We start from the raw sequence: 23,902 nt of genomic DNA, 5'->3' as shown, positions 1-23,902 counted from the left end.
CTGCTCCACCCTCTTTGCCTCTAGGATAGATTTGCTCTACAGAAGTGTCAAGTGTCACTGGTTTTGCAAAGTACTTTCCTCTGACAAGGACAGGGACTGACTTGGAGATTCAATGGTGTGTCCTCAGGGATCAAGTGAAACTGTAGCAGAAGTGATAAAGGTTAAACACTAGGAAGAACCACCCCGCACCCCCATCTGTCCCAACTAGTACTGAAGCAAGAAAATCGATCCTGGTTTGTGCCCCTGGGGGAGTGGAGCGGAGAAGGAAACTGACCTTCTGGAAATTTTTGTCAGTTTCATCTCTGTAGTATCCCTTGTACCCTTCCAGCTCCTCTTCATCCTCTGATGTCTCGGTGGTGACAGGCACCACGCCCACGGGGAAATTCAGGAGGTTGTACAGGCACATGTAGGAGGTGGTTTCTGCAGGGAAAAACCAGGTAAACCCAGAAAACAGGCAGCTAGAGAAGACTCTGGTGGGGAAAGAATTATGTGTGCGCCCCCTCTCAGTCCTTCTTGGAACTGCATGTCTCTGGGCTTAAAATGGCCAGTTCAGTGCCAGGAGCCTGACAACTGCCTCCTTCTTGTCAAGTGCTTTGCCTCCCTGTCTCACGCTTTCCCAAAGGTGGAGAGAAGAAGAGAATAGGCATTATCGAAGCCTTACTCAGTGCCAGGCACTGTGCTGGGCTCTTTGCATTGCCAATACCTTGAATCCCCTCCACCCCCGTGAGGTGGGGCTTACTATTCCCAGTGTACAAATGAAGAAACTGAGGCTCAGTGAGGTTAGATGACTTTTACAAAGCTGCACATTGAGTGGGTAGCGGAGGATTCAGCCCATGTCCTTCAGTGTACTGGACTACAAGATAGGAAGTTTCTGCGTTGAAAAGAGAGCCCTTCTGTGCAGCCATCTATGTGCAGGGAGTGAGTATCAAAGAAGTGGTGGTGATGCCAACAGGACATCAGAGCAGTGCCAGGTGTGGGATGTGCTTTTGGCCAGCCACTGTGGGGGGACCTGGGGAGGATATTTTCTTAAGGTTAGGGGAGAGGAGTTTGGTCTTAGGGTTGGGGTTGGGGTTCATTCTGCATTGAGCATCCCTTCTGAGACCAGCATCTGTGCTGGTCATGGGACCCAAAAACCCATTGCCACTGAGACAATCCTGACTCATAGTGACCCTATATGACAGAGTAGAACTGCCCCATAGGGTTTCCAAGGAGTGGCTGGTGGATTCAAACTGCTGACCTTTTGGTTAGCAGCTGAGCTCTTAACCACTGCGCCACCAGGGCTCCATGTGACCCAGGGACACCTCAGATACTGGCCCTGTCGTCAGCCCTGCATTACAGTTTGGCTGAGCTGAAGACACCTTTGAAGTGGGGGCAGCAGAAAGCATAGTAAGAGTGAATGAAGCCATAAAAAGAATGAAGCTCTGCTTCGAAGGCCAGAGTAGCAGGGGTGGGGATCTGGGGGCTATGGTTTCAGGGGACATCTAGGTCAACTGGCGTAACAAAATCTATTAAAACATTCCACATCCCACTTTGGTGAATGGCGTCTGGGGTCTTAAATACTAGCAAGCAGCCATCTAAGATGCATCAATTTGTCTCAACCCATCTGGAGCAAAGGAGAATGAAGAACACCAAAGACACAAGGTAATTATGAGCCCAAGAGACAAAGAGGGCCACATAAATCAAAGACTACATCAGCCTGAGACCAGAAGAACTAGATGGTACCCGGCTACAACTGATGACTGCCCTGACAGGGAACACAAGAGAGAACCCCTGAGGGAGGAGGAGAGCAATGGGATACAGACCTCAAATTCTTGTAAAAAGACCATACTTAATGGTCTGACTGAGACTAGAAGGACCCCGGAGGTCATGGGCCCCAGACCTTCTGTTAGCCCAAGAAAGGAACCATTCCCAAAGCCAACTCTTCAGACAGAGATTGGACTGGACTATAGGATAGAAAATGATACTGGTGAGGAGTGAGCTTCTTGGCTCAAGTAGACACATGAGACTATGTGGGCAGCTCCTGTCTGGAGGAGAGATAAGAAGGCAGAGGAGACAGAAGCTGGGGAATACAGGGTGGAGAGGATGAGCGTGTTGTCTCATTAGGGCAAGAGCAAATAGGAGTACATAGCAAGGTATATATAAATTTTTGTATGAGAGACTGACTTGATTTGCAAACTTCTACTTAAAGCACAGTAAAAAAAAGTTCTAATACACACTACAACATGGATGAACCTTGCAAACATTATGCTAAATAACTGACAGATGAGTGGTAGCAAATGAAATAAAACAGACACAAAAGAACAAATATTGTATAATCCCATTTATATGAGATATCTAGAATAGACAAATGCTTGGAGACAAAGTAGATTAAGGGTTACCACAGGCTGGAGGAGGGAAAGTGAGGAATTATTGCTTAACTGGTACAGAATTTCTGTTTGGGATGAGGAAAAAGTTTTGGAAACAAATAGTGTTGATGGTTGTACAATATTGTGAGTGTGATTAACCCCACTAGATCGTACACTTGGAAGTGGTTAAAATGGCAAAATTTATGTTGTAAATATTTTACTACAATTAAATGAAGTCCTGACACTTTTGTAGGAACATCTGCTACAATACGTATGAACCTTGGAAGCATTATGCTGGTGAAATAAGCCAGTCGCAAAAGGACAAATATTGCGTGATTTACTTATATGAAATATCTAGAATAGGCAACTGTTTGGAGAGCAAAGTTTATAAGTGGTTACAAGGGAGGGAAGGGGAAAGGAAGACACGATGCTTTTAGAGGATACTAAATTTAATTTCTTAATTGTGCTCATTGAAGAACCTGCACCTAGATCAAGAGGCAACCATTTAAACAGAACAAGGAGATACTAGGTGGTTTAAAGTCAATTTATTCAATCTGTATGCTGAACAAATAATCTGAGAACTGGACTATATGAAGAACGGGGCATCAGGATAAGAGGAAGACTCATTCACAACCTGCGTTACGCAGATGAAACAACCTCTCTTGCTGAAAGTGAAGAGGACTTGAAGCACTTACTGATGAAGATCAAAGACTACAGCCTTCAGTATGGATTACATCTCAACATAAAGAAAACAAAAATCCTCACAACTGGACCAATAAGCAACATCATGATAAATGTAGAAAAGATGGAAGTTGTCAAGGATTTCATTTTACTTGGATACACAATCAATGCCTAGGGAAACAGCAGTCAAGAAATCAAACGATGCATTGCATTGGGCAAACCTGCTGCAAAAGAGCTCTTCAAAAGTGTTAAAAGCAAAGATGTCACTTTAAGGACTAAGGTGCGCCTGACCCAAGCCATGGTGTTTTCAATCACCTTATATGCATGCGAAAGCTGGGCAGTGAATAAGGAAAACAAAAGAAGAATCGACACCTTTGAATTATGGTGTCAGGGAAGAATATTGAATATACCATGGACTGCCAAAAGAACGAACAAATCTGTCTTGGAAGAAATAGAGCCAGAAGCCTTCTTAGAAGTGAGGATGGTGAGACTTTGTCTTACATACTTTGGACATGTTATCAGGAGGGACAAGTTCCTGGAAAAGGACATCATGCTTCGTAAAATAGAGGGTCAGCGAAAAAGAGGAAGACCCTCAATGAGATGGATTGACGCAGCGGCTCCAACAATGGGCTCAAGCATAACAGCGATCAGGAGGATGGTATGAGACCAGGCAGTGTTTGCTCTGTTGTACACAGGGCCGCTATGAGTCAGAACCCATTCAATGGCACCTAACAACAACAAGCTTCTATTAAGTCTGATGGAAAAATTTAGGAATGGTTAAGGGTGATGGTTAAACAACATGATGAATATAATTAATGTTCATGTGAAGATTATATAAAAGGGAAATGCTTTGTTATCCATATATTTACCACAATCTTTTTAAAAAGGAAAAAAAAAGTGAATATATATATGCTAAGTGAAAAAAGCCAGAGACAAAAGCCTCATACCTTATGATTCCATTTATATAAAATTTTAGAAAAGGCAAAACTATGGTGACAGAAGTCAGATCAGTGGTTGCCAGGGGCAAGGTGGGGTGGGGTAAACTGCAAAGAGATATGAGGGAAATCTGGAGGATGATAGAAATATTCTGTATTTTGATTGTGGTGGGTTTATACAACTACATACATTTGTCAAAACTCACCAACTACACACTGAAAAGTGATGAATTTCATGCATGCAAGTTATACTTCAATAAAGTTTCTTTTTAAAGTGAATGAAATTGGGAGAGGCTGCTGAGAGGTGTGGGGTTCCTTTTGGGGCTGATGGAAGTGTTCTGGAGTTTGTGGTGATGCTCGTACAACATTGTAAACATACTAAAATCCTCTGAATTGTGAGCTTTAAAATGATTTTTATATTATGTGAATTTTATCTCAATTTTAAAAATTGCAAAAATAAAAGTGAATGGAAACAGGTCAGGGCCACAGGGGCTTCAACAGGACCCAGGAGTCCCAGACTCCTCAAGCTTGATGCCACCAGAACCCAGTGCTCTCTCACCCACTGTTTTGGCAGGATAGCCTATATAGAAGGTGGGGTCCAGAGCTGGCGCCAACAGCACATCCAAGTTCAGGGATCTCCACTTGGCTATGAACTCTTGCTGATATTCCTGCAGGGACAGTGGGGAGAGGGGCAGGACCACCAGAGGTCACAATTTGCCAGGCAAGGTCAGGTGCTGCCAGGCAGAAATGGGTTAGATACCAGGAAGAACTCCCAGGCTATGAGATTTGGGCTGTGATATCTGGAGAGGGGCAGAGTCTTTCCGAGTGCCCAGGTGACCGGATGGGAAGGGGAATCTCAGGCTACAGTGATTTGGAGACAATGTATCCCAGCCCCAGGGGAATAGACCAGCTTCTCAGGTCACCAAACCTCCCCATCCAGGTCTAGCTGGGCCTCTCCTGGAGGCCATGGCATTGTTCTACCCCGTCTGGCCACCCTTCACCACCAGGTCTCTGCTGCCCCTGCCCCAGCAGCCCCTTGAGGCCTCCCAGGCACAGTTACCTCCACTGCCATGTGCTGCTTCCACAGTTTCATGGGTGTCCTAAGGGAATCCGGAAGAAGCTGAGAAGTCCAAAAGTCAGCACAGGAGGGGCCCTTTTACACAAATGGGGAGATGGCACCCAAGAGACAGGGACTGGACTCAATACAGGCTGCAAATCAGCTAGTGGGCTGGGAGGGACCCTGCATCTTGTCCCCATGGCCAGGACACCCTGCCTGCTCAAGGTTCCCAGGAGCACACATCCCCTGGTCATACACCCCCCGCGGCCAGCCACAGGGACTCACAGGCTCTCCCAAAAGCCACAGTCACTTCCCCTAACCTGTCAGACCCCAGCAGAGCCCTCAGACCACCTCAGTTCCAACTCAAACCACTACCTCAACCCCAACCCCCACCAGGCCAAGCCCAACAGCAAACCTAACGCCATCTCTGTTTCTAATCACACCTCAATTCCAACCTTAATCCCAACCTACATCCACGTCTATCTCCACCCCCAATCGCAACTCAAACCAACTCCAATCCCAGGCTCAGTCTTAAACTCAACTACAGCCAAAGCCTAACCTTAACGTTAACCTCAACCTTTACTTCACCTAATCCAAATTCTAGCCAACTCTCATATTTTAACTCCAAATCAAACTCCAGCCCCAAACCAGCCCCATTCCCAACCCTAATCAAAAATCTAAATTTAGCCCTAATGTCAGACATGATGCCAGAACATTAATTGGATCTCAAGGTCTAAATAGCTCCCCTCGATTGACGCCAGCTCTAACCACATGCCCCTCATTCAACTCTCACCATCCCATGGAAAACCCTTGTGGGCAGGGGCTGGACTTAGGGAGACTCAGCCACTCACCCCACTCCACGAAGCTCTTCCAAAGTCTGGCTAGCCTGGGGATCCTAGGGGTGGGACGAGATGGGGAGACCAACTTCAGAAACCACAAGAAAACAGCCAGGGGGTCCAGGGAGAACAACACTGCTCAGACACGCCAACACGGAGCCTTCTGCTCCTCAATAGCCCCCACAACCTCGACAAGCCCTGAGCCCCCCTCTGAGCCCCCATCCTCTCATGAACTCCCCTTCCCTCTATCTGAAACCCCTTTCTTCACTCTGGGATGCCTCCCTCCTCTCTGAACCTCCTGTCTGAAGCTGCTCTCCTCCCTGGATTCCCCCTTCTCTCTTTTAGGCCCCATCCGTCCTTCTGAATTTTAGTTTCTCTCCCCCTTTTTAAATACCCTTTCTGGATCCTGTCCCTTCTCTAGGCTTCACCCCTTCTCTGACTGCCCTGCCCCTTTTGTGAGCCCTATTTCTTTTCTTAGCCTCTTCTCTCTCTCATGCTGGATTCCTCCCAACTCTGGGTCCCTCCCCGCTCTGAGCCCGCCCCCTGCTTGGCCCACACTTACTATGTACTTCAGGATCTGGGACAAGAACGACTTGAGTAGGTCTGGCAGGCGGAGTATACTGACCACCCTCTTTATGCAGGGATCCACAATGTCCCCCTCCCTGAAGAACCACAGTCAAAAATCTGGCCAGTTACATCCTTTCAGCCCACTCCCACACCCATCCATAGACAAGCCACGGAGGGGGATCAAACCAAGAAAACATACCACCCCTGCTCCTGGAGCACATGCATCCTGAGGACAGGGTCTGAGTGGGAGACTTGCTGCCTAAGGTCACACGATTAGCCAGATGCACCCCAGCCCAGGCCCCCAGGATCCCGCCTAACACCCAGCCCCCTTGTTCATCCTAATCAACCATGCCTCTTCCCTGAGTCCCGACAGATAGCAAACATACAGCTTCTGCAGAAGGGTGGCTCCTCCATCAGCATACAGGCCCCCTGTGAACAAGTTCTCCATGGCATACTCTATGTGGGGGGGGGGGTGGAGAAGGGGATGACCTAGGGAGACAGAAGCTGAGTCAGGGCTTGGAGCTCCTCCCACTTCACACTGTTCTCTGCATTCCCCAGGATTTAAAGAGGGGACGCCATATGAACCCAGTTCACCTCCACTCACCTCAGCATGGTGTGGGAGGCCTACTGGCTGGTCCCTCTCCTGCTACACCCCCTTCCTCAGCCACGCACAGCAGGTGTGACAGAATTAAAGCTGCCCTCACTCTCTGCATGCTTTACTGTGATACAGACACTGTGCCAAGTGCTTGACATGTATGAGCTCATTTCCTCCTCACAATCATCCCCTGTGGTAGAAAACTGAGGCTCAGGGAGGTTAAGAGACTGGTCCAAGATTATATAGTAGGTATTTGACAAGCCAGCATTCTCAAAGGAGTGATGAGATTGGGACAAGCCACTGGGGCCAAGGGAGGCAGGGAGACTTTTGAGGATAGAGACCTCCTCATAGCCATTGATGAAAGCAGCGGAGACCCAGGTTAAGGGGGTTATAGGAGTGAGTCCCTGTGCCCTCACCACTGATGAAGAAAGGCACAAAATCATGATGCCTTCCTTACAGAGTAGCACCACCTGCCCCTGCCTCCACCCTACTCAATTTTCCCCAGGAAGCTTAGGGGGAACACAATTATCTCAGCAGCCCAAACTCAGACATATCCTCCTTTCTCTCCAAACAGGGCTCAGCCCAGCATTTTCTCACTGGTCCAACCTCTCTCCCCCGCCCAGCCCCCCACCCTAACCAGGGGTAGGTGAGTCTACCTGGTGTCCTGCATCCTGAAGCAGCTTGGAGATGAGATGCACGGTTCTGGCCATGCTGGGGGATGGCTGAGTGAAGCCATCTGTCTCGTAGTAGCCGATTAGCAGGGGCCGGGGTACTGGAATACACCTGGAGGCATAAGGGGCTAGGTGGTGCTCTGAGGGGATATTGGGCTAGGGGTAGGATAGCCCTACTTTATCTAGGAGCCAGACTTCTAAGCCAGGGTCTTAGGCTATGGCTCTCCTTACCCAGGGAGGGATCCATAAGGGTTCCTGAAGAGTCTTTTGGGGCCTCCCTATATATTCTCCAGGCTCTAGGTCCTCTGGAGAAACTCCTGGAAGGATGATGAATGGATAGGGGAATGGGTAATTGGGTAGATGGAATGAATAGGTAGATGTTAGAAAGATTCATGAATAGGCTAATGGATGTATGTATAAGATAGTGGATGGGTGGTGGGTGGGCAGAGGGTTGAATGTATAAAAGGGTGGACAAATGAGAGGTGAGAGGTGAGTGAGAAAATGAATAGACACAAATATCTTTGAGCTAAAGAACTGTCAAGACAGGATGAGGCTGAAGGGATAAGTAATGGATGACAAACGATGATCCAGGTTGATAATGCTAGAATGGGTGTAGAGAATCAGATGAATAAACATTGGCTGATAGATACAATTCCCTATTGCTCTGGAACCATACAGACCTGAGTTCAAAGCACGGCTCTGCCAGTTATTAGCTATATGATCGTAGACAAGTCATTTCACTTCCCCTCATTTTCCTCATCTGTAAAATGGGAAGAGCAATGCTCAGTCTATACAGTGTTAGGATAAAGTACAAAGTGCCTAGCACATAATAAAAAAACAAACCAAAGCTGTTGCCGTCAAGTCAACTCCGACTTATAGCGACCCTATAGGACAGAGTAGAACTGCCCCACAGGGTTTCCAAGGAGCACCTGGTGGATTTCCAAAAAAACCAAACCTACTGCCGTCAAGTTGATTCCGACTCATAGCAATCTTATAGGGCAGAGTAGAACTGCCCCACAGAGCTTCCAAGGAGTGCCTGGTAGATTCAAACTGCCAGCCTTTTGGTTAGCAGCTGTAGCTCTTAACCACTATGCCACCAGGGTTTCCTAGCACATAATAATAAAAAAAAAATACCAATAAATATTTGTTGAATGAATGAAGACTGCCGGTGCTGGAAGGGCATGAAGTGATCTTCTAGTCTAATCTCTTTATTGTACTGAGGACCCCTTTATTGATTGAGACCTAGAGAAGGGATATGACTTGGTCAGGATCATCCAGAGGGTTAAAAGCCAGCTTAACTGAATGCTAAGCTCTCTGAATCACATCAGCTAAGTATTCTGCCTGTGTGTGTTGAGTATGTGATGTTGGAGTTCCTCTTTGGGGGCAATTACAGCTATGGTTCCAGGTGACATATTCCAGATGCAAAGAAGTTGGCATTCTGCAGAGGTGGAAGATAAACATGACTAGTGCTGGGCTTCTCAGTCACTGCACCTTGGGGCAGGAAAGGTATTCACAGGGGGTAGGGTCATAGCAGATGGGCCGATGGTGGATAATAGGAGGGAAGGGAGAGGAGCCCCCCAGCTCTCCTCTCCCACCCGGCTCACCTCCTCCCTGAAGGGCTTGTGAGGTACAGTTGGGTCCAGCCAGTGCATGTCCTCACTCAGCAGAGCTCTCAAGCACAGTGCCAGGCTCTCCACATCCCCGGCCAGGGGGCCAGCAACTGTGGTCACTGAACAGAGAAGAGAGGAGAGAGGCAGACCTTTCATTCATTATGCCCTGAGGACCCCCACTACCTGGGCTCCAAAGGTGGGGTCCAGAGCCATGATCGGAGCCAAATAAAGAAGCTCTGGTGCCATCTCGGGTCAGGGGTTGATGAGAGGTAGGGTTGGTAGACTGACCACAGCAGCTCTGGGTTTCTGACGGGAGAATCTCATCTGGGACAGAGCATCAACACACTGTAAGAGAGATTAAAGCTAGACAGTGGGAAGCACTTCTTAGTGGGGCAAGAGTCTTTGAACTAGGGGAGGTGGGAGGCCATGTAGTCCCCTCTCCCAGACACCATCATCACTAGGAGGGCTGAGTTGTCTGGAGTGAGGAGCTGAGTGAAATATCTTTGGAAGAAAGCCTGGAAAACCTCTCTTCGATTTGGTGTGGATGCAGGCACAGACAGGCTTACCTGATTTCTTGCCCTTAACAGCAGCAGCAACTCCAGTGTAGCTGCAAAACCCCACCCATTCAGAGCCCAGCTCAGCAACTGAGGGAGTGCTTGAGCACCCAACAATATGCTCCCCCGGCGCCCACCACACAGAACAGAAACTGCTTCAAACCCCCCATGACTCTCTACTACTCTGATTTCCATGACTGCTCTTTCAGGCTCTAAATAAGGGTTAGTTTCTCCTCCCTTGCCCAGCCTCCAAAAGTCTAAAGTCTAGGCTTTTAATAAATCTCTCTTGAAGAAAATGTCAGCTTCATCCCATGAATCCCCACAAGTTTTGACTCTCTCCTAGAGCAACAATCAAATTCTGCTTAAGCCATTTCAGTGTCTAAGAACACAACAGGGCCAAGGGCTGGGTCTGAAAGTCCCCTGTGTCTCCAGTACAGTAGCCACCACAGTATGAGTACTCAGAGTGTGTTTGAAAGATGGATGGATGGTTGGATGGTTGGATGGATGGATGGATGGGTGGGTGGATGGATGGATGGATGGATGGATGGATGGATGGATGGATGGATGGATGGATGGATGGATGGATGGATGGATGGATGGATGGATGGATGGATGGATGGATGGATGGATGGATGGATGGATGGATGGATGGATGGATGGATGGATGGATGGATGGATGGATGGATGGATGGATGGATGGATGGATGGATGGATGAAAGGAAAGATAGATATATGCATGAATGAATGAAAGAAAGAAAGGATGGATGTATAGCTTTTCAAGGGCTGGGATATTTGTCCATTTTGTTCACTGATGTATCCCTAATACAGTGCCTGGCACAGAGTAAGCAGTCAATAAGCATTTGCTGAATAAATTAAATGGTGGCTAAATGGTGAAACTGGTGATAGATACTGGGTTGATGACTGCATGGGTAGATGAATGGATGAAGGATTGGAGAGTTGTATAATTAGAGGAATTGGTGAATGGGTAAGGGAGAGAGTAGGTGGATGGATAGATGAGTGAATGAATGATGAATGAATGAATGAATGAATGGAAGGTCTAGTCCACCCCCACCTGGACCAAACATTGTATGCTTAGCTATGGCTGAGACAGGAGTCACTCTGAAGCCCTCCTACATCCAACTATTTCCCCTAGTACTGAGCTGGGTGGATGGGAATTGATAAGTAGAGCAGACCTTCTACTCCCCCAGGCCCCTGGTTCCTCTAGACTGGCTGAGTCCACCCCACCACCAGCACCACTGAGTACCTGAGGTGACCACAGAAAGAGGCTGGTATGCGGATGCTGCCCCCTGTGTCAGTACCCATGCCTAGGATGGAACCCCCTTCTGCCAGCAGAGCTTCTTCACCCGCTGAAGAGCCCCCAGGTGTCTTCTTTAAGTTCAAGGGGTTCAGAGTCTGGCCATAGATGGGGTTGGAACAATCAAAGCTAAAGGAAGAAGAAGAGGGCTGAGAGGTGTGGGGCGTTACTGGGACAAACCACTCCCTCCCCATGTAGAGCCTGACACCCCTCAGGAATCAACCCCAGGGATTCTTTGGCTCCAGTGGTTCCTTGAGCTCCTCTCTGATCTCTCTTCCTGCTGGAGTGAGGAGTTGCTGCTTCAGGATTGACCAGGCCCAGACACCAACCACAGCTCTTAAAATCAGGACCAAGGAGCCCACAGATCAGTTGCAGCTGGAAACCCTGGTGCCGTGGTGGTTAAATGCTGCAGCTGCTAATCGAAGGGTCGGCAGTTCCAATCCACCAGGCACTCTTTGGAAACTCTATGGGGCAGTTCTACTCTGTCCTATAGGGTCGCTATGAGTTGGAACCGACTTAACGGCGATGGGTTTGGTTTTTTTTTTTTTTTTTTGGTTCATCAGAAAAATAGACACACTAAAGGCTGAAAGGAGAAGAGAGAGAATAGGGGATGAGATTGGAAAGAGAAGCCAGGATAGAAAGAAAGATGTAACCTTTCAGAACCTCAGGGGCCAAAGGGACCTTAGAGACCATTGAGTCTACCCACACATTATAAGATGGGGAAAGCAAGGCCCAGAGAGTAGAAAAGACTTGCTCAAGAACTTGAGGTCTGTAGGACTGCCTTCCACCTCACCCTCTACCCTGAGTTTGGGACTTTAAAGAGTTGTTTCTGCCCTTGGCCCAGCCCCAGCCTCCAGACTACCCATTTCAGAAATCTGAGCATTGTCTGGGGGATGTTGGTTTTAACAAAGGGAATAGCTCCCTGGGCCTTCAGCACTTTTACGATGACCCCATCCTTGGCTGCCGGCTTCTCCAAGAACTGGGCGATGCCACACGTAGAGTCATGGCCCTGCAAGGAAGGAACATTACCTTCAGCCCATGAGAGTCAGGGTAGAATCACCCAGCCTGCAGGCTCTTGTCTCCACTCCGCTCCCACTGACATACAATCTCATGCCCTCTGAGACACAAGCACTGCAAACTTAGGAGAGTTCACAGGTGGCAAGGTAACATGGCAGTTAAAAGTTTGGGTTTCGTGTACACTTGAGATTGTGTTGGCAACTCTTGTCTGGAGGGGGGATGGGAGGATAGAGAGAGAGGGAAGCCGGCAAAATTGTCAAGAAAGGAGAGACTGAAAGGGCTGACTCAAGACGGGGAGAGTAAGTGGGAGTAGGGAGTGAGATGTATGTAAACTTATATGTGACAGACTGATTGGATTTGTAAACGTTCACTTGAAGCTTAATAAAAGTTATTATAAAAAAAAAAAAAAAAAAAAAAAAGTTTGGGTTTGAAATCCCAGCACTGCTATTTTCTAGCCGTGTAGCATTGGTTAAGTAAAGTGTCCAATGTCACGCACCCAGATGCCCATAGGCTCAGTGGTGAATGCATGTGCAAACACACATACATGCACACATGTGCACATAAACCCCAGAGCTCACCATGCAGTCAAAGGGGTCCTTGAGGGTTATGGGGACCCCATAAAGAGGACCTCTCTCACTCTTCTTGAGCTTCTTCAGCTCCTGCAGTTGCTCCTCACATTCCTACAGGAAATCCGTCAGGCAGGTCACCTCCTGGTACACCTGCAGTGCCTGAGCACATGGAGGTGGACCAGATGAGGGGCCCCGGGTGAGGGCAGGGCTGGGGCAGTGCACTCAGTCCCTCTAGCCCTTTACGCCTCCCTAACTCACAGCAGCATAGAAGGGACAGATGACTGTGCATTGCCTCCCACCCTCAGCTGGGTGCAGCAGCATGGAGTTACACCTGCCCCCAACTCCTCTCCTCTAAGTAGAAAAATGGTAGGCAGCAACACCCTACCAAGCCAGAGTCCCAGGTTTGGGTCCTGCTCTTTGACCGCCACCTTCTCCAAGTAGCTACAAAGGACGCTCTCTAGACTCAGCTCTTCATTCCGAAGCTTTTGGGCTAATATCACCAGGGGCAGCTCCAAGATGGGCCCAGGATCTAGGCCTGGCTCCTACAGAGATGGGGTGGGACAGGCAGATATCAGAGACTCACCACTTGACATCACACAGCACACATTTCATTGGACATACAGTTGCACACACGTCCATGTACTCAGTTCCTGTGCCCATTCTGAGTGTTAAAAAACATTTCCTGTCTTGTCTGTAGGTTGGTATGAAAGTCCTCAGGGGCACAGATATTCTACCTGTCTCTGCCTCCCCAGTGTGCAGCTCAGGGCCTGGCACAGAGGCAGGCCTGCCCCTTTGTATTGCTATTCAGAGGGGGCACCACTGGAGTGACAGTGGCCCTAGAAACATCTTGGGACTCAATGGTTATGGAAAATGAGGTTCAACTCTGTGTGGTTTGCCTTCAGGGGACACCCCAGGCATCCCACTGAATCCTCCTATCCAGTCCTCCCACCCTTGCTAATCTGACCTGGGGGCAGGGTGAGAGTCCAGCATGGATGGCAGGAGAGCTGGGGTCCAGCCCTAACTAGCTAGGTAACCAAGAGAGACTCTTCCCCTCCCATGGCCTGGGCCTCCTCAGGCATGGAAGGCCTAGAACTTCCCTCAGAATCATGAGTCAACCTTGCCAGGTAACTATGGACAATCTCCTCAATCACTCTGAGCCAGTCTTTCAGGGTATGAGGGCAAAACTGACAGGAGAAGGTGGGACATGAAAAGGACAACATTTTCTTTCCTCTGTCTCCTCAGTCCTGGTGAAGACCCTGGTCTCATCAAACTGGACTCTGTGTTGGGTGGAAACCAGCATAGGTGGGCCTTCTTGATCCTGAGGAGGAGTGGTAGAAAACAAAGGGATTTCCCTGGGAGATTAGGGGCTCCCTAACTCCATTTTCTCTTCGTTCATTCACTCTGCAAACCACCACAGTCTGGCTTCTGCCCTCCCCGCTCCCCTGAGTTCCTACTGTCTGAGATCTCTAAGGATTCTTGGTTAAATCTCTTGGATTCTTCTCAGTCCTCATCTTACTCTCCTTTTCAGCAGTACCTAACTCTCAGAAACTCTCTCCTGAAAACTCTGTATACCCCGTCTTAGTTATCTAGTGCTGCTATAACAGAAATACCACAAGTGGATGACTTTAACAAAGAGAAATTTATTCTCTTACAGTTTAGGGGGCTAGGAGCTTCTCAGCTCAGGGACCCCGAGTCCAAAAGACGTGCTCTGCTCCCAGATCTTCTTTCTTGTTGTATGAAGTCCCCCTCTCTCTGCTTGCTTCTCTTTTCCTTTTATCTCTTATAAGATAAAAGGTGATGCAGACCACATCTTAGGGAAACTCCCCCTTGCACAAGATCAGGGCTTTGACCTGAGTGAGGATGTTGCATCCCACCCTAATCTGCTTTAACATAGCAATGATTGTGAAGATGGCTTAGGACCAGGCAATGTTTCGTTCTGTTGTACATACGGTCACTATGAGTCAGAACTGACTGAACAGCACCTAAAAACAACAAAAATCTTACCTCATTAACCACAGGCAGAGATTAGGATTTATAACACATAGGAAAATTACATCAGATCACGAAATGGAGGACAGCCACACAATACTGGGTTTCATGGCATAGCAAAGTTGACATACATTTTTGGGGGACACAATTCAATCCATAACATTTCACACTTTAGCCCCCAAAAATTCATGTCCTTGTCACATGTAAAACACATTCACCTCATCATATCTTAGCAAAAGTCTTAAATCAACTCCAAGTCCAAATTCCCTCCTGGGTCAAAATTCCTCTTCATCTGTGAAATCTAGAATACAAGTTATCTGCTTCCAAAGTACAGTGATGGAACAGGCACAAGGTAGACATTTCCATTACTAATGGGAGAAATTGGAGGGAAAGACGGGGTAGCAGGCACCAAGCAAGTCAGCAGAACACATTACGTTAGCTCTCAAGACTTGAAAATAACCCTCTGTTCTCTGAGACCATTTAGGCAATGGCCCTGCGCTTCAGACTCTGGGTGTTGGCCACAGTCTCTGGATTCTGGGTGCAGGCCCCTTGGCCCTGGGCTTCAGCTCTGCCTTCCAGGGCTGCTGGGATGGCAACTCTGCTCTCGTAGTTCATCTGAGTCACAACCCTACCCCCTTGGCACTGGCAGGCCCCATTCTTCTGCCCCTTGGGCAGGGCAACCCTGACCCCTCAGCCTGGGGCATGAGATCTGGCCTCATCCCACTGGCACTCGTGAAAGGCCCCACACTCTGGAATCAAGTTGGTGAAGATCTGACACTTTGAAACCTAGGAGGCTGTGGCCCCACCCTTTGAAACCCCAGAGGTTATGGCCCTAATCTTTGAGACTGAGGCAACTCTGCTTCCTGTGTTCTTGTAGTTTCAGCTTCTGCTTCCTGGTCCCTTGGACTCTAGGCCCCTCAGGCTCTTGGGCTGGCCCAGTGTCTGCCCTGCTGAGGCAAGTGTTCCAAAACTCTTCAGCTCTGCCAATAAGTGCCCAGAGGTACCCCATTCCACCAGTAAGCCTAGGCACAAAGTGCTCAGCTCTCTCACTCCATAGGTAGGCAAGCCTAGCTCTACCAATAAGTGCCCTGAGGCACCCCACTCTCAGTACCAAATTCTGTCTTAGTTGTCTAGTGCTGCTATAACAGAAATATCACATGTGGATGACTTTAACAAAGAGAAATTTATTCTCTCACAGTTTAGGAAGCTAGAAGTCCAAAATCGGGGTGCCACCTCTAGGGGAAAGCTTTCTCTCTCTGTCAGCTCTGGAGAAAGGCCCTTGTCATCAATCTTCCCCTGGTCTAGGAGATTCTCAGCACAGGGACCCCAGGTCCAAAGGACATGTTCCACTCTCAGATCTTCTTTTTTGGTCCCCCTCTCTCTGCTTGCTTCTCTCTCCTTTTCTCTCTTATAAGATAAAAGGTCACACCCCTGGAAAACTCTCTTTACATCAGATCAGGGCTGTGACAGGAGTAAGGTGTTACATTCCACCCTAATTCTCTTTAACACAACCTAATCTTGCCTCATTAACCACAGGCGGAGATTAAGATTTATAACACATAGAAAAATTATGTCAGATCACAAAATGGAGGACAACCACACAATACTGGGAATCATAGTTTAGCCAAGTCAACACACATTTTAAGTGGACACGGTTCAATCCATAACAATCCCTGACACTCCTGGCTTCCTTCTGCCCTCGGGTAACTCCTTCTCAAATCTCATCTGTCCACTGTTGTGGTTCCTTGGGACATGGTCTCAGCTCTCCTCTCCCCTTATCTGCCCACCCACCCTGAGTGACTTGGCAGCCAGATATATCCTCAGGGCTCCCAGATCATCCTGTTTCTCTTACCCAGGCCTCTCTCCTGAGCTCAAAACCATTTACCCATCCACATAGACACAAGTCTTGTTCTTCTTGAAATTCCCAATTGATGACACTCATGTCAACAAAACGAGAAACCTTAAAATCATCCTAGACCCCTCCCTCGGATCTAAGTTCTGATAGTAATCATAATAGATCATACATTAGATGTATTACAACCTTAATATGTGCCAGACCCCATTCCAAGCATTTTACATATAATAACTCATGTTACTCTTTACAACAACCCTATGAGGTAAAAAAAAAAAAAAAAAAAAATTTATCATATTATTTCCCCCATTTTACAATAGAAGAAAACACTGAGACACAGAGAGGAATTTGTCTAGTGACGCTGCTAGTAAGCGGCAACACCTGGCTCCAGTAACACGTACTGCCTATTATGGATTGAATTGTATTCCTCCAAAATATGTTAGAACCCTAACCCCTATACATGGTGTGGAAGGGGCCCTGGTGGCGCAGTGGTTGAGCGTTTGGCTGCTAACCAAAAGGTCAGCAGCTCGAATCGACCAGCCACTCCTTGGAAACCCTATGGGGCAGTTCTACTCTGTTCTATAAGCTATGAGTTGGAATCAACTCTTTGTCAATGGAAAAAAGGAGCCCTGGTGCCACAGTCCTTAAGCACTCAGCTGGTAACCAAAATGTCAGTGGTTCGAACCCACCAGCTGCTCCAGGAGAGAAAGATGCAGCAGTCTGCTTCCGCAGAAATGCACAGCCTTGGAAACCCAATGGGGCAGGTCTACTCTGTCCTATAGGGTCTCTATGAGTTGGAATCACCTTGAGGGCAGTGTTTTTTTGTTTGTTTGTTTTAATATAAATACCTGTGGATGTAATTCCATTTGGAAACAGGGTTTTCTTTGTTATGTTAATGAGGCCATATCAGTGTAGGGTGAGTCTTAAACCTAACCTCTTTTGAGATATAAAAATAGCAGATTCAGGCACAGAAAGAAGCAAGCACAAACAGGGAAAGATAGATGCCACGTGGAGTTCACCAAAGAATTGAGGAACAGAGCTAAAAGAGACAGAGATTTTCTCCCAGTGACAACAGAGAGCATTTCCCTAGAGCTGGTGCCCTGAATTCAGGCTTCTAACCTCCTAAATTGTGAGAAAATAAATCTCTGTTTGTTAAAGCCACTCACTTGTGGTATGAGTCGGAATTAACTTGACGGCACTGGGTTTTTGTGGTATTTCTATTATAGCAGCACTAGCTAAGACACTGGCTTTGGGTGGCTCTGCTTCCTTAATATCTCCCACATCTGACTCCTCAGCTTACTGCCTCCCCAGAACTTTCTCTGTCTCTCAGCTGTCTCAATGGCCTCCTTACTGGCCTCCCTGCCCCTAGTCTCTATACATCTTCACTTCAGCTTCTTCACTGCAGCCAGGGTGATCCTTCTAAGATGATATAAAACCCAAATCTGATCATTGATCTCAATTGCCCTCAGAATAAAATTGCAAGACCATTCTCCTTGGTTTGGTTTACAGGCTTTCACATATCACATGTTCATGTATAGACAGAGCACATATATTCACATTTATTGGGTATTTACCGTGTGGTAAGGAACTCTGCCAAGTATATTACTTGCACTATTTCATTAAACCCTTGGATAGGTGCTATTATTATTTCCATTTCACCAATGAAGTCAACTGAGGTTAACTTCCTCATCCAAGGTCACAAAGATGGTAGAGCCTGGGTTTAAACCCGAGTTTAACTTATACCTTAAGAGTTCCTGGGTGGTGCAAATAGTTAATGCGCTCACTGCTAACCGAAAGGTTGGAGATTGGAGTCCACCTGGAGGTACCCGGAAAGAAAAGCCTGGCAATCTACTTCAGAAAAAGCAGCCATTGAAAACCCTACGGAGCACAGTTCTACTCTGACACATGTGGGTCACCATGAGTCAGAATCAACTCGATGCCAACTGTTTTTTTTTTTTTTTTTTTTCTTTCTCTCTCTCTCTTTTTTAATCTATATCTTAACCACTGCCCTCTTGGGGAAGGGAGCTTTTTTGATGAAGCACTTCTTGGGTGCCAGGCACCATTCCAAGCTCTTTGCCTACATGTGTCCCACTGGGCCTGTCTCACCAGCCTCCTCTTTCTCTGGCCCCCTCACTGCTGCCCTAGCCACACTGACCAATGCTTCTATTTGCTATACTTTCTCACCATCTGCTGCCCAGCCTGCAGGCCACAAGGGCTTTCAGGAGGGCCCAGACATGGACCCCCTTGGGCAGAGCTAGTATTCAGCTTGGAGCTACCTCTACGGCTGCACCAATGGGTAAAATACTGAAATACTTCTGAGCAACTGATCTCCCATCACCCCTGCTGCCCTAGCCCCTCCTGAAACACCACCCTCTCCCCAAAGTCCAACAAGTAAATGCCCAGCCCAGCAGGGAGTCTCAGAGACTGTCCCCTCACACACCCAGCCCGTGTTCCTTCCACACCCTGTTCTCCCCAACCCTAAAGAGCCCCAGTAGGCACTGCCAGTGACCACTTACCCAACCACAGGCTCCGTGGCTGCCGCATGCCAGCCCCTGTTCCTACTTATCTACCCAGCCAGAGTAAATCCCAGCAGCAGAGATGACACCCCTGGTGACAACTCTGTGGGCAAATGCTAGGGTTCCTGTAACTGGCCCCTGTAGCTAGGGCTCCCCTACAGTGTCCTCGTATGGCCACTTGTGAGAATGGCCATGGGGGATTTTGGCTCCCAGGGAGCTGGGCAGGGGGGAGTGGCAACAGCAGATCAGGGGGTGGGAATGGATGCCATTAAAGGTGTCTACTGAGATTGCCCCTTGGCCAGCCTCGTGGATACTCCAGTGACAGAAGGATGATGGCTTTCAAGGATCCAACAAGGTCCCTTTACTACCCTTTTGAGTGTCACTTCCATCTAACAGAACAAATTCATTGTAACTCACCAAATGCCCACTCATCATGGACAACAACATTAGCTTTATCAATCCAATGAGAATGATCATCTCATACAGTGATACACTATACTTGCAGTGTGCCTGGCACCACCATAAACATTTATTAACTTACTTGAGTACTGTAATTATAATCAACAGCCCATTGTAGAAATAAAGAAGTGAAGGCACAGAGAAGTTATTTAAAACCTAAGTGTCAGAGCCAGGATTCACACCCAGGCAGCTCAGCCACAGGGGCCACACCTTAACCTGCCATGTTACCCAACTTCTCCCATGATTTAACCTGACATTCTAATGATAATTTTTATGACTTAGCTGACGACAGAGATGCTTGTCTATATAAAATCTCAGACAGTAATAGACCTAGAGAATTTTTAGTGTAATTGCTATTGGTTCAGCAGAAGCTGAAAAGGGACTCAGCCCAAGAAAAATATCATTAACATTAAGAGGAAACTTGTATTTAATGAGACTGCAAGTAGCCTAATGACTCTTAATTTACTGAGAGAGCTTTGAAAGACAGGGACATCCTTCCAAAGATGATAGCCATATCAAAAGATTCCCACAAGTTCTAAAAATCAACAAATTATTTGGAAATTATTAGAATAATTTGGTGAAAGAATTGCACTTAAACTTACATCACTTTTAAGTAGTATTAGTATTTAGTTTAGTTTAGAACAAATCACCCACTCTTGCCAGGTCCCACAGCCCCAAGGACATCTAGTCTTCTCCGTACTCAGATGATGCTGCTTTTCATCATGGTTTGAGAATCAAAGAAAATAGATTTAAAATTTTTTAATAAATTGATTTTATTACTTTTAATATTTCCAAAGTGGTTCTTAAATATTTTTAAAATCTGCAACCTGAGGTGACCAGAGCTTCCTGGTCAGCAGCCTCCAGCCATGAGCAGCTTCTCCATTGACTCCATGGGCCCTGCCAGTATTATCTTCTATATTCTTAGGAACACTGCCAGATCTCAGTCTTGTCTCTCTCAGTCCTGCCTTTCTCGTTCCTTTCTCCTTCTGGAGAGCTCCTACACATCCTGCAAGGTCTGGCTCAAATACCTACCTCCTCTGGGAAGCCTTCCCCACACCCCTCCTTCCCAGACAGAACAAATCACCCTCTCCTGCAGCTCCACGGGCATCTGGCCTTCCCACACTCAGCTGAGCTGCCTCCCATCATGGTTTGCACAGCTCTTTTTCCACCACACCACACCCAGATTGAGAGCATCTTTTAAGGTAAGTCTGGGTCAGATGTTAGGTTCATCTTTATTTCCCCAGGGTCCAGCACAAGACAAGACACAGTGAAGCCCTCTGAAATTTTGTTAAACTGACTTGGATTTGTTCAACTGACCTCTGCAAAGGTTTAACCTGTGTCTCAGCCTTCTACCTCCCCTGGGAACACCGAGGCCTTGAGGGTGTTTCTGGAAGAGGAGTGGCCTGACCCGGAAGATGCCAGCCCAGACCTGTATAGCTTTGTCAGGAAGGGAAGAAGATGCAAAGAGATAAGAAGCCTGCAGCCATGGGGGTAGGCTGGAGACCCATGGGCAACCTCACCCCATGCCTCTTACACTCCTTCACCCAACCAGACACACATACTTCTACCAGATACCCAGCGGGATAGCCACATACCCCAGAAGACATCCACACATATACCATATTAGATACCTGACACACACAGAACCAGATGCCTTTACACATTAGACATACATACATGCAAGGACACACTCCAACCAACCATTCAGACACAAACCAGCCACACTCATCTGGATGTTTATACTCCAGCCAGTAACAGAACATATACACTCCCAGCCAGAAACCAGCCATGTGCACACACTCCACAGGCACGTAACCAAACATAACCAACACACGGCCAGACACACACCCAACCAGAGCCCAATAAAACACCAGCAGGAGGCACACACAAGCAGGCCCCCATGTTTGCAGTAAAGGAAGCTAAACCCACTGCTGCACACAGATGGGGCTTCAACACCACACAAGAATTCTTTCCATCATGCTAATTTGCCACAACAACCCCATTAGCCCAGACTTCCTCCTCATCAACCAGGGAGGGGCAGCTGCTCTCTGAGGGCAGATTGATTTATCCAACTAATTAGCCCCAATTAATATTAATACACATTCTCAGCGACTGCAGCAGCTCGGGCAGAGAAGCCGCCCATTGGGGCCATCAATCACCGTCCAAGGGACGACAGAGGACACTCAGGAACTCCAGAGCGCGGGGACAGCCCCTCAGGCATATTCCCACCCTCACCCCCAGGGTTCCATCATGCCCACCCCCTTCCAGGGGCTCTCAGAGGGAGTCCGCCACCAACAACCAAAGCTGAGGACCCTTAGAAACTGTGAGCCCACCCCTCCTCGGCTAGTTGGGAAGCCCACAGGTCAGAGAGGAGCTGTCGTATCCTCCATGCCCCAAGGCAAACCCCAGGCCCACCCCAGGCCCAATCTCCATGCCCCTCCTTCCTGAGCTTCTCTCTGCCATCCCAGGCAATCTTTGCTGCCCACCCATGGCTCTGACACTTCTGCTTATCCCAGCCCAGGCCACTGTCTCAATGCCTCAACCTGCCAAAGCCCCCCTTTAAGACACACAGCTTCACAGGAGGACCTTGTCTCCAGTGACCCCCATGCCTTGCACCTATCAGATGCTCATTAGACACTCACAGTGCTGAATAGGATGGGGGATGGAAAGGCCGTTGCAGAGACCATGGTTCCTGTCTCGGTGGGGCTTGAGGGTGGTCAAGGACTGAAAGATAGGCCTGGCCTCCTGCCTCCATCAGTTTATCTCAGCAAACACCCTATGTGAGCACCCTTCATGTTACCGGGCCATGTGCTGGGTAGAGAGAACAGAGACAAAACACAACGTCCCTGACCTCAAAAGCTCAAAGGTAGTTAGGGAAGAAACAGACAGTGACACAGAGAGACAGGTGTGGGGAAAGCTGGGGGTAGGGGACTGCCCACCAGGCTCCCTTGTCTTCTTCTGAAGGGGGTTGGAGCAATGGGAGGGCTCCTGTCCTAAAGTGACGCCCCCCTATGGGGATTGAGGGCCAAGGACCCCTGGGGCTAGAGGCCTCAGGAGCTGATGCCAGTTCACCTTCTGCCGGAGACGCTGTGCCAGGGCCTCCATCTTTTGCAGGGCCATCTCCCTACACTTCTGTGCCCTGAGGATCTTGCTTCTCGCTGGAGGATGCTGCCTAAAGAACAGGGTAGCCCCTAGCAGGGCAGCCCCCAGCAGGACCAGGAGCAGTAGCACCAGGGAGCAGGGCAAGCAGGACAGCCAGGCCATCACGGGCATCGTGCAGCCTGTGTGGAAGATCAGCTCCTTCCTCAAGAGCACTGCCTGCTTATTTGTCAGGGCCCCCACCCACACCTGGGGCCCTGAAGGGGTGGGAGCCATGGCCCTGGGTGTGGCAGAGCTCGACCCCCTCCCAGCTAGGTGTTACCCCTACCTGTACTTGCTGGAGACAAAGGCCCCTAACCCAAAGGCTGTACGGTGAGAGAGGCTTTGGGAGAGATGAGCCTGAAGAAGTGTGCAGGCCTGAGGCCAGGAAGGTGACGGAGGCTCTGGCCATACCTCCTTCACATCCCACCCCTCAGAGCCTCCCCCAGAACCCTCGTCTGACTCTCAAGAGTTCCGGACGGGGTTGCTCTGATACTTCAGGATAATTGCCAACCCTCTTAACATGGCTCCAAGGCCCTTTGTTCCACATAAGCAGGTGGGTTGAACAGGCCATGTTTACCCAGAGTTTCAGTTCTGATGGGATATTTGGGAACCAGAAGTGGACATCTGGGGGAGTAGGCAGGGTTCTTGTGTTCCATCCCTCATCAGGATTCAGAAGGCATCTGCCCCAGGAGAGATGACCTCAGGAAACAAGGACTGAGGCTGGCAGCCAAAAGCACTCACCCTGTCCCTGCCCTGCCATCCCAGGTGGACTTTCAGTCCCCTGACTCCCAAAGCAAGGCCCACTCCTGATTCTGGGATTCCAGCCCCCTTCCAGACTCATCTCCCATTTTCTCATCAGACTAGAAGCTCCCGCAGGCAGACTGCGGCTTATTCGTCTGAGTTTCTGAATTGAACTGAGGCCGAGAGAGGGGACCCCCAAACTCGGCTGGGAGGGCAGTGGAGTCTCTGGGGTGGGGCTGGGAGTTGAGAGGGGTAAGGAGACTTCCTGGGGGAGGGACAAGAAAGATACGGGAAGATTTGAAGCTGTAGAGCTGGGGAAATTTGATTTGGGAACATTTCCACTCTCCTTAGGATGTTTTTGTTCAGTCTTGCCTTTCAAAGAGGCGCAAGGAGCAGTTAACCATAACTGAGGCTGCCAGTTACTGTGACCTAGAGACTGGTGACTCCCATTC

General features: G+C 48.4%; 1 protein-coding gene and 1 long non-coding RNA gene across 2 annotated transcripts; both read right to left on the bottom strand.

Annotated features, from left to right (window-relative positions):
• Positions 1-5,020: 5,020 nt before the first annotated feature.
• On the bottom strand, positions 5,021-6,487 carry LOC126071754 (uncharacterized). The gene is made up of 3 exons (XR_007516377.1): positions 6,417-6,487; positions 5,870-5,913; positions 5,021-5,061 (listed from the first exon to the last, which is right to left on the bottom strand). It is a non-coding gene; the product is annotated as an uncharacterized LOC126071754 (long non-coding RNA).
• A 247-nt stretch (positions 6,488-6,734) lies between these two features.
• Positions 6,735-23,902, bottom strand: LOC126071315 (vitamin D3 hydroxylase-associated protein-like). Its single transcript, XM_049875540.1, is given in 11 exon segments — positions 6,735-6,893; positions 6,896-6,910; positions 7,673-7,783; positions 7,785-7,799; positions 9,292-9,416; positions 9,864-9,904; positions 11,116-11,299; positions 12,046-12,175; positions 12,762-12,911; positions 13,181-13,294; positions 22,641-23,902. Coding segments are annotated over 11 exon segments (1,347 nt in total). The 5' UTR covers positions 22,944-23,902.

This window comes from Elephas maximus, chromosome 3 (genome assembly GCF_024166365.1).
Source record: "Elephas maximus indicus isolate mEleMax1 chromosome 3, mEleMax1 primary haplotype, whole genome shotgun sequence".
NCBI lineage: Eukaryota > Metazoa > Chordata > Mammalia > Proboscidea > Elephantidae > Elephas > Elephas maximus.
Note: the sequence above shows the minus strand (reverse complement) of the source record. Positions and strands in the feature narration are given on the sequence as shown.